Source organism: Ammospiza caudacuta, chromosome 3 (genome assembly GCF_027887145.1).
Source record: "Ammospiza caudacuta isolate bAmmCau1 chromosome 3, bAmmCau1.pri, whole genome shotgun sequence".
Classification (NCBI taxonomy): domain Eukaryota; kingdom Metazoa; phylum Chordata; class Aves; order Passeriformes; family Passerellidae; genus Ammospiza; species Ammospiza caudacuta.
Window position 1 is genome coordinate 69565478 of NC_080595.1, and position 11160 is coordinate 69576637.

General features: G+C 39.0%; 1 protein-coding gene across 1 annotated transcript in view; it reads left to right on the forward strand.

Moving 5' to 3' along the window:
- FRK (fyn related Src family tyrosine kinase) overlaps positions 1 to 3866 on the forward strand; it is a 47608-nt gene extending 43742 nt beyond the window's left edge. Inside the window, exons 7-8 of the mRNA XM_058802885.1 lie at positions 1079 to 1244; positions 3120 to 3866. Coding sequence (XP_058658868.1) covers positions 1079 to 1244; positions 3120 to 3313 — 360 coding nt within the window. The 3' untranslated portion in view covers positions 3314 to 3866. The remainder of the gene's footprint in view (positions 1 to 1078; positions 1245 to 3119) is intronic.
- The last annotated feature ends 7294 nt before the right edge of the window (positions 3867 to 11160 follow it).

An 11160-nucleotide genomic window follows, 5' to 3' on the forward strand; every position in this document is an offset into this window, starting at 1 on the left:
GTTTATAACAGAATTTGATTTATTACATACTGAAATATAGAGTAATGGCGTAAAAAAGGCATCAAGGGACTTTGAAAATTCTTTTAATTTAATTTTGGCTGTTCTAAATATGCATAAGTTCATATTACAAGTTCTTTAACATAAAAAATATATCTTTTTAAATGAACAATGCTCATAATGCATATGTTTCTTATTTCTAAAGATTAGTGTTATGGTCAAGATACCAGCTGTATAAGTATAGAGATACAAGTCAATAACAACCAGTATTTTCAAAACCATCGAGCATTGCAGCTGGGAAATATGTATTCAGTATTTAAACAATCAAAGAAGCAAAATCTGGTATATGTACATCTGGATTTACATGTGAAAAACTTGACTGAGGCTTTAGGTGTGACTTATGTATACTAAATTGTGTGTAGGAATTAAAGAGAGAAGAAATGTTCACAAAATTTAGATGTCCTTGTGATAAACCTTTAAGGACATGATGCTACAAACTGGCAACTCAACAGGTTTTTTGTTTCTTTCACTTACACTTTAATTAGCTCAGGGGAAACGAATAGCTTAATTTGGATCAGTCAGAGTTTTTTCTTTCTTCCCCAAAAGAAGCTTAAGCCACTGTTATCAAAGTCAATGACTCTTCAACATCACAATAAATCACAGAAGAAATCTTCTGAAGTTCATTAGCTCTTGCTCTTGCCTTCTCTCTTTACTCTAGACGTGGAGACATTTGGTCTCTAGTGTCAGCAGGATGCTTAAAACTGCCACTCTTGACAGACTTTTGAAATCTTGCATGCCAGGTCCAGAATTCACAGCAGCAAGTCATAATTAATCAGGAGCCACTCCAATGGTGTGTGCTTGCTTGAAATGATAAATGCCTTAGAAAAGCCTCTGATGAAGCCTCTGCACTTTTCAACTGCAAAGCTGAATCCAATGGTAGACTTCAGAAAATGGGTACCTACCTGAAAAACAAGAGTTTGGTTAAAAGGCAAGATTAAGCACATGCTGAGTTTAGTTAGATGCTTAAGTGGTTTGCTGAAGCAGGTCTGAAACCAGGCTTGTTTTGTTTTACCCATGATAGGTAGAAAATGAAAAAATATATGAAGCTAGGGCTGAAACAAAACTCCCAGTGAAATGGACAGCCCCGGAGGCAATCCACTACAACAGATTCAGCATTAAATCAGATGTCTGGTCCTTTGGGATACTTCTGTTTGAAATAATCACCTATGGGCAGATGCCTTATCATGGTAAGTACTTTTACCTAAAGAAATTATGTCTAATTTTTTTCTTGATTTCAGAATAACACGAAAAAGAAGGTTGAATACCTGTACCATGGGCAAGTTAAAGGGTTAAAATTTTAAAGAGAGGAAGAAGGTTGTTGAGATGAGGTCCATTTAGTGGGGCAGACCTTCTGGCTTCCGTGGGCCTCCTGGCAGCTTTGCAAAAGCTGTGGTTAGCACACATTCAAGCTTCCTCTTGATGGAATCAATCTGCACTGCAGAGGCACCTAAACCAGCTGGCTATTTTCCTCCATCATCAGATCAAAGATGCCAATTCTTGGAATGTGAAAAAGGGAAGAAATAAAGGAAGGGTTTTTTTGTTTCCCAACCTGTCCTTTTTGAATTTTTTTTAGTATATCCCATGGAAGAGTAGATTATGTGTGAAGCGCTGAACAAGCACTTCAGAAAGAAGGTGTCTGAAAAATAAATTAGGGTGCTTTTACCCCCCTCCCTCATGTATGATTGTTGCAGTGAAAAGTTTTCATAAAGGAAAGGATCACAAGTATTAAATAATTAAGAAATAAGATGTCACCAATCTCAAAAGTAGATATAGTAGTCTGAGAGCAGCTACTATTTCTAGTACTGTGAGAAATGCTCAAGGAACTGTGGCTCCAATAACACAAGGTATCAGTGAGATGATTGACTGTGACTCATTTTGTGCTGGTGAGTTGAACACAAGGGAAGAACTAAAGCAAAAAAAAGTTATGTTGTCTGTACAGGCCTGAGGGGTGGTGCATTTGCCATAAACTACATTTCACAGGGTCCCAAACTGATATTTTCTGTAAAAGGAAAAATTGATTTTGCTTTTTGATTCCCACCCTCACCTCCTGTGAAATTGTTCTGAAGAAAAAAAAGCAAAGCAAAATATCCTGAAGTCTTATATAAACTACAGTCGTGTACATATGGACACATGCACAGATAAATAAATCATTTTAGTATAAAAAATATGTACCACCATAGCTTTGGATATTGTCTGAAAACTCATTCAGTTTTACCCCTTTGCAAAGGCATCTGTATCTTAAGAGTATAAAATGTCATTTTACTATTTTATTACTTGGTACTACTTTCAGGAGTTTGTTCTCAGTAATCAGTTAGAAGAGTTTATGTTGATTTGTGCTGGCAGTGGATAATGTGCGGAGGAAGCACCATCAGAGATCTAGGGAAAAGAAATTAACACAATTCAAGATTTAATTTAAAGAGTAAAAAATTGGAAGAGAACAGGACAGTAGTCTTAATATATAAAGGTATAGCAAAGACGAGGAAATTAATGGTTTCTTCTCCATGACTGGTGGTGATGGAGTAGAGGGGATAACATTGCCCAGCTGCCCTTGTGGAAATAGGGCTGATTTTAGGGAAAATGCTTCTAAATGTGAGGAAAATTCAGCAGCAGATCAGGTTTTCTTAGGAGATTTGGAGATTTTATAGTCACTGAGACTAGAGGCATTTAGGAACTATTCAAGCTAAATAGATGTCTGATAAATTTTGACAAAACCAAATGGTGGATGAAATGCCTCACATGCAGACAAACTTATTTGTGATGCCTTGCAGCTGGCACAGTCAGGGTGAGGTGGTGGGGAAATGCTGGAGTTGGTTTGTTATTGCTGGTAAACATTAAGAGATGAGGCTCTGTCCCTGGAATCGTTCGAGGCCAGGCTGGAAGGGCTTTGAGTAACCTGTTCTAGTGTAAGGTGTCCTGCTCAGGGCAGGGGCTTTGAACCTGGTGGTTTTTAGGGTCCTTCCCAACCCAAACCATTCTGTGGTGATTCTGTGCTGAAGAGAGAGGAACACACAGCACCCAGAAGCAGATCCTGAGTAGCCTGATGAACTCCTTTTGGCCTGCAGGTATGCCAGGACACCAGGTGATCCAGCTGCTGGACAATGGGTACAGACTTCCTCAGCCGGAGACGTGCCCAGCGCCGCTCTACAGGATGATGGAGAAGTGCTGGAATGCAGAGCCCGATGAGCGGCCCACCTTTGACTCCCTCAGTGACCAGCTGGAGAACTACTTCAACAACGAGCTCTATTCCTTTGCCTAGGCCCAGGCCATGGGACATGAGCCCTCAGGATGCTCCTGAAGGACATGTCCTAGTCAACGTGGCTAACAGAGGCTGTGGAGTCAGCCTAACCCCAGGTGTGGGGTTATTTGGGGGTGCTGAAGAATCCTGGTATACTTCATTCCCTCCCTGATCTTCAAAGACTTAAAATTTTGCTGCTGGCAAGTGTTTTGCAAGACAAAGCATCAGGAAGCTGGAGGGTGGATGTTTCTAAAAATTAGTCTTCTATTTATTTTAAAACGACATGTTGAAAGAACAAACAATTGAAATTAGTCTAGCTAAGTAACTATTGTAGCTTTTTGTAATTTCTTTATTGGAATAATTATTTACTGTTAGACTTTTCATTCAGTTTGTTCTCGGGAAGAAATGTGGTGGCTCTACACAGCAGGATCTGTGCTCTCAGAGTCCTTTCATTGTAAAAAATAATAAAAGTAATCCTGTGACTGATGGCTCTGATTTGTCAGAATCCAAATTAATTGCCTTGCTTGGAATTGAAGTACATGTGCTTTTGCTATATCTGAAAATAATGGGAGATATTCATGGGAGAAAAGGAATTGTTTTGTTTTGTAGATGCACAGGCTGATCTTTTTTTATATTTTGCCTACTGTACTCCTTTTACAAGAATAAACAAAATTATTATTTTGAATTATTATTAGAAGTTGTTTGTTCTGAAGATTGTTAAATATCTATGAGTTATTGTCCATTGAACTGTGAAGGTTTATTTTATGGCTCTTAATTTTAGAGATATTGGATGAAAGGATATTTTAACATGAACTCAAGACTGTCTCAGTGTTTCAGAGTGACAGTCTTTTCAATCCTGCTTCCCCAAATCATAAACCCTCTCCAGCAGGGCAAGTCTAGGTATTTTGCAGAGTAATTAGTAATCTTTTCTTCTACTTTCTTCAGGTTCAACTTTAATACAGGAGATTTAAGTAACAGATGATCCATTTTATTTTGTTCAATGAAGAAATGGAGCCCAGGTGCTTCTTCCAGCACTCTGTATAGCTGGCTATAGACATTAAATTTTTTTACCCTTTCCCTAACCACGGTATCAGTTCTGCTAAAATCTGGTATCACTGTGACAGTTTTATTTTCTCAGTTGTGAGGCTTACAGATCCAAGTTTTAATTATTTACTTATGGTTCATCAGTTAATTATTTAACAATATAATTCAGGAATTAAGAGCTGTATTGTGTTGACATAGTGTGAGATCAATACAAGTGTGCTACCATTTTCCTCTAATATCAGTAAGATCCATTACTGGATCTCGGTGGCTTTTATTACATCTTTTCCATATGATTATCTTCACTTTATATTTCAAATCTATTCATCATGTTTGCTTGCTTTGCTTCTAATTTTTAATTTCCTTTCCCCCTCCTCTTACTTTGGAAGGTAGCACACTGCTCATTTCTTTCATACACACCTCTTAAGTACTCATTATTCAAAAGCCCTTTCCTTATTTATAATTTTTCTCCTCTTTCTATCTCACTACAGTGGCTTTCCAACACTGTGTCTAAGTTCAACTTAATTTTCTGTGCAGTGTTTCTCTCTACTAATCCTCTTTATACTAATTAAATTTGTAAAGCATAACACAGCTATAATTAATTAGCTGTCATAGCATCCATGTGATTTTTGGAAAGTAATCATCCACTCTGAAAGAAGAAGAGGTTGAATGGCTTTGCCAAACCCGTCTGATAAGAATTGGCGTGGAAGAGCCTGGGAGATTCCCAGTCAAAGTCTCCTGCTGTCCTCCATCCATGCTTGTTTTGAGACTTGTGCTAACTTCTGGCTCATGCCTCAACAAGATATGATTATCAAACTTCCATCAATCCATGCATCTCTTGTCTAGCTAGGAGCTGTGTTTAACACTGTTACAGTATGAGGTTAACCAAGCCCACAGAGTGGGTTTATGTAATAATAATTGGAATGCTCTTATGTGGAAAGATCTCTGCATCAAACTTGTGATCTTCCTGTTTAAGCAGTATTTCTAACATGATTTTTCAGACTTATGACATCAAGGCTGTTGCAAATAAAAGCTGAGTTTGCCCAATAAAAAAAAGCCCAAAAACCAAAAAAAAACCACCAAAAAAACCCCAACAAACCAAACCCCAAAACTGCTGCTAAAAGATCAGCATAGATGTGTGCATTTCAAAGGAGACAAGCTGCTAGGAAAAAAAAATTGACAGCTAGGAAATAGGAAAGTTTTCAGAGTTCCAAATTACACTAATTTGGTCCAAGCTGCTCTGTGCTGGCCTCTGCCCTTGGGTGGAAGTCAACAGGACATTGCAGAACTCCACTGAAGTGACATCAGTAATTTTGAAGAAATCCCACCTGTACAATGAATATATTCTGAAACCAACGTTAAAGGAGTAGAAAGTCTGTTTGTCCAGCTAAAGTGACTTTGTCTCCTTAATTTCTCCTATAGTCAAAGGAGAGAGAGGCTCCTCGAGATGGTGAATCAGTGCCCCAAAACTTCATTTTTCCTCTGAACACCCTTGGCAGGGTTCTCTGTGGTTGCTGCTGTGAAGGAATCTGGCAGAGATGAGACCCTTCACTGAGGAGGGTGTTTAATAATCCACCTGCTGCAAAATGCAATCAGCTGTTTCAAGCTCCCTCTACCAAGTGCGGCCTCAGGAGCCACCTGAGGCTGAAAGGAGCAGAAGCTGCAAGTGAGCTGCACCCTGCTGCACTGTGTGAGGAGCAGGCAGCTGCATGTGATGGCCTCCAGGTGATGCAGCCTGCCACACTGGGCTGTTGCTGGCAGGCGCCTTTCCCTGCTCTTGTATCCTGCCACTCTTTCTCTTTGCGTGCTTGCACAGCCACAGCTGCTTAATGGAGTTTGGGTCTGCCAGCTGCCTCTCCTGTGTGCTGGCCCAGGGTGGGAGACCTGCAGTGCTGTCTGAAAAGCAGCAGGTAGCTTCACTTTGGTGTGTCTCATTATAGGCACTACAACAAGTAAATTAATTTTGAGTTTGTCTTTGAGGCAGCCTGTGCATGTCTGTCCTCCCCAAGATGCACTGTAGGTGAAAAGGTGTGGTGAATCTTTGACTTCCAAACCTGAGCTCTGTTTCCATCTCCCTGCTAGGTGTCCTGAGACCAGTGCACTTTCTTTTCACAGCAAATTGAAAAACAAGGAAAAGCAGAAAAAGAGGCTGTTCATTTTTCTCTTGCTCTGATTACACTAAATCTGGTGCCTGGTAGAGTTCCTTTGCCTCTCTGAACAATCCAGTGGAGGCCAAGCTTGGGAAGCATAAGTGCTGCTCTGAGATCCATTGGTTTCTTTTTCCAGCCTAATCCATGCACTTGCAATCACTCCCTCATTTTGCCTGTCTGGAAACTGCTGCCATACAGGGGAAATACTTCCATTCTAATATGAGGTCTAATTTTGGATTTTTGTTTTTCCTTGGGCTAGCAGGGAAAAAAGAGAGATGAAATCGCTAAATGCAACAGAATCAGTAAAGCTCTGGAAATAAAAAGTAATAGGGAAAATTAATAATTGGTTTTCAGCTCTTTCCATATATTTGCAGTTGAATGGATCCATTATTAAGAAAAACTGGAGGAAGAAGGCAGCAAAGAGTGATAAACCTTCACAGAGTTCAATTTGCTTACAGGCAATGCAACAAGCAAAACTGTACCTTTCCAAGCCCATTTCCATTTCATGATAATTTTATTTATGTGACAGATAACAATTACAGTCAGAAGTCTTTTCTATGACTTGTTTTAAATTAAACCTCAAGGTTATCATTTCCAGTTATAGTGCACAGCAAGATAGGTTTAACAGATCTCATTCTATTCTTGAGGCCTTTTATGTTCAAGGCTCTGCTGGAACTGTCTATTGCACTTGTTTTTACCTGATGGATCATGGAGGGAAAATAATGGATTCAGTTATGACAAACAGTAATAGTTTTTTTTTTTTTTTGAACTGACATAAATTTCTATGTTTAGATAGAATAAAAGGATCAGGAAGAGGTAAGTTGAATTTTCTACAATAGACTGGTTCTTGTGAAATTCACTTCACATAAATTGTACTGAGATGTCTTTTATGTAATGTTTTATTTATGTAATTCAGTTATTCTTTGACAACTAAATCATTTTATGTGGTTTTACAAATGATAACTTAAAAATGTCCAGCCGTAAAGAAAGAACCTCTATTTTTCTTAAACACTCCATTCCTCAGAAAGTTATGGAACAATGCAATTGAGAAGTAAGTATTAGAGAGTCCCTGGTGTTTATTTTTTACTTCTATTGAAGAACTCATTTCACTTAATCTGCACTCAACAACATATGCAGGGGTATTAAGCATGATAGGGTAAGAGGGAACCTTGTGTCTCTCATACTGCTTTCTTTTATTATCCATTGTATGCCATACTTGCTCTCCAAATTACTTGACTATGAGCATAAATTTTCTTTGTGTATTTTTGTAACTTATAGCAAACAAAAAACGAAACCAGTCGAGTGCATTATTTTTGTGGTGGTTCAGATTCAACAAATTATCAGCACAGAGAAATGGAGGACATGACTTATTCAAGTGATTGCTCCTTGTGCTTTCTCTCCCACATGCTTCTGTTTCATGACTTTAAAAATTGCTGTGGCAACACATCCCCTCAGTGCCCCCCAGCCATTGCGACTGGTCAGCTACTTGTAGTGTATGGATCTTGGAGCAAGTAAAAATGCTGCATGTAGGAGCTGCGCCACTGCGCTTGAAGGGGTGTAAGTGTCTGGTATATTTTTATGGAGATCTTGGTAGCTTTCATCCTGTTCCAACAACACCTGGGCCAGTGTGTCCCTCAGCCACTGCTGCAAAAGTTTGCTCAGAAGCAAGTTTGTCTATGCTTGCACAAAATACTGAGCTGGGGTCTATGAAAAAAGACTTAATTCTATCCACGCTTACTATTAGCAGGTCCATGTAATTTATTTTTTAGTCTCAGGCTTCTCAGAAAAGACTAATGTGAAAGAAAAAAAAATCAATGGTATATATGAGCAAGCTGGGGAAATCACTGAAAAGTACTTTGGCATTTTAATCTTCATGGCTATATTAGGCTGAAGGAGTCAGTCTGGCCTTAGTTTGGTACAGAAAAAATTAAAATGTATGTTTGAAGAATTCAGTAGCCCAGAAATGAATTTTAGCCAATTTTTGGATCTCAGCACCACTAGAAATGAAAACTGTGATAGAAATTTTACGTTGGATCCCACCACTATTTTTAACAAAATAAATTCTCCAAAATTAAGCAGATATGGAGAAGACAGATACAATGTCTTAATTTCTTTCTCCTTCCCCCATTTATTTACCAATATCATTACAGGAAGATTAGAATTGTCACTGAGTAAAAAGAGTCTTTAGTTATGCTGGGAGATAAAGAGGTTTTTTCTGTTATTTTTCTAAAGTAAAAAGAGAAAAAGTTGAGCTATAAAAATTGTTCCTAAAGCTACATTAAAAAAAAAGTTTCTAAAATTTCTGTTGTTGGTCATGATGATTTTCATGGTTTTCAACATTATTTTTTTCTCTCACTAATTTTTTCTATCCTTGATATTTAAAAAACACTTGCTTGGATGTTTTTATGCTATGATCTATTTATTTACATTTGCAAAGAGTAAAACCCACTCATATTCCAGAGTGCTCTATTACTTGGCCAAAGGTTTAAAAATACAGAAATATAAAAAAAGAACACAAAGATTTGGTGGGTTGTTTTTCCTCTGAGGCACCTTCTTATAAGAAATAGCTGTCTGCTCTGTGTCATCACCAAGGTCTTAGTTGCACAGCCCTCTCAGAAGCCAGAAGAACGATAACTGAACTTGTTTGTTCTTCTAGAACTTGTTAGTTCTTAATTAATTTGCACCAAAATAAAAGTTAGAAAACTGTACCTTTCATCATTCCTTTTACATCATCTTGCAAACATAAACAGCAGTCCTCCAGAGTCAGCAGTGTCACCTGAAGCCACACTCCTACCACAACACTTTGGTAATCACTGTCTCCTCTCCTACCATCAGCATTGGCTGTCTCCTTAGCAAGCTGGCTCTCATCCATGCTGTCATCTCTGCCAGATACCAGATCAGTTATGGAAAGAGGGACATGCAGTAACAAGTTAGAAATCCAGAAGTCATCCCTGATTTATTTAACTGTCCTTCTGCCATGCACACAGACATTGGATTACAATAATAACATAGATTCCTATTGCAGCTGACAGACTGCCTTTGGACCTGATGAGACAGGACTCCAGGCAAATCTTTGGGAACCCTCAACTATGAATGAATAATGTTACTATAGTCAGATTAATAATGTACTTAATTTGGAAGAGGTGAGGTATGAGAGCTGCTACTTTACAAACTTCATCCCATCCTTCCCTGAAAGAGAAACACAGGCCTGCTTCTTTAGGAAAGGGGTGATGGAAAGAGAAATTCATTGATGGAGGGGCACAGGAGATTGTGATGGCTCCCTAAATTCCCGATGCCAGGGTCTTAATATTGATCTGGCATTTTCCTGTGCAAATAGAATTAGAAAATGGACTAGACTTTTGGTGTCTTAGGAAAAAGCAGTGGTACAGGTTGTGACTCTAAGGTGTTAGTAAAGCATAAATTGGCAAACATGGCTGGTGGGAGAGAAGGCTGGCAAGATCTTTTTCTGTCTGTACTGTGACTACAGGAGGGTCTCGCTCCTAAGCTGCTTGCCTCAAAGGGCAAACACACACACTGGAGACCAAAACTGAGAGTAATTTTTACCACTGTCAATTACCTTTAAGAAAACTTCTGCCTTACAATCCTGTAAGGCATATACTGGTGACAAACCTTAAGTATTTGTTTGCACACTATGGATATGTGTAGGAATATCCCAACTGGCTTTAGCTGTCTGCCTCCAGTAGCTGCTGTCATCTGGCTATGGCATGTGAAAACAGCTGTTCCTGATTGGGATCATTCTGACTTTTGATGTGGATGAAACATCTGATTTCTGAAATAACAGTGGTTTGTGCTGGAGCTCACACACAGCCAAGTCTGTGTTCTTGTCTCAGAAATTGTGCAGGGAAAGGTTTTGTTTTGGAAAGTGCTTATACCGTGCTCAGCTGTTTTTCCGTGATCTCTGAGAGATTTTACATGACCTCAGGTTGCAGTAGCAGGAGACCCATTCCTACTGCCAGTGACTTTCTGCGTCAGCAGAAGTAGATAATGACCTAGGGAAGTTAGCATAGTTTCTCAAGAGAAAATAAATAAGAGATGAAAAAGGAAGCAGAGAGTTCAGATCAATAAATGAATTGGGGTTTGAATCAGTTATCCATTTAAATCTTCAGGTTTGTGTGGATATTTTATTTTACCCGTTAAACTTGGAAGTTTCTAAAATTTGTTGGGTGTTTCCCCCCCTCCACCTCAGGAAAAACAAGTTCTAACCAAAGCCATTACTGTTGTCTAGAGTTTCTAGGTAATTTTAGTTCAGTTTGGCAAGTGAAATTTTTTTGTGTCAAACTGACCAAATTAGACAAAAGTTGGAGGTGCTCCCATGCCAAGCTCATTCCCCATCCAGCTTGTAGCTTTAGCCCTCTATAGCCCAGTAAAGTTACAGATCCCTGGGTGGGGTCACTGGTAAGATGAAACAGCTGCAGGGTGATCCAACAGCTCTCCCCATCCTGGCATTGCAGTGGTACAGGATTATATCTCTGCATGTCTTTCTCCTGAAACACTTGCCCTCTCCATTTCAGGACCGTGCAATGTAGTTGTGATTTCCTGTAATCAGTTCTTATGCTAATAAAGGAAGGGTATTTGCTAATCCCTGCCTCATACAGTGGTAAGAGGTTTCATATACTTGTGGCTTCTGGAGGGCTGATAAGTGCCTATCACATCCTC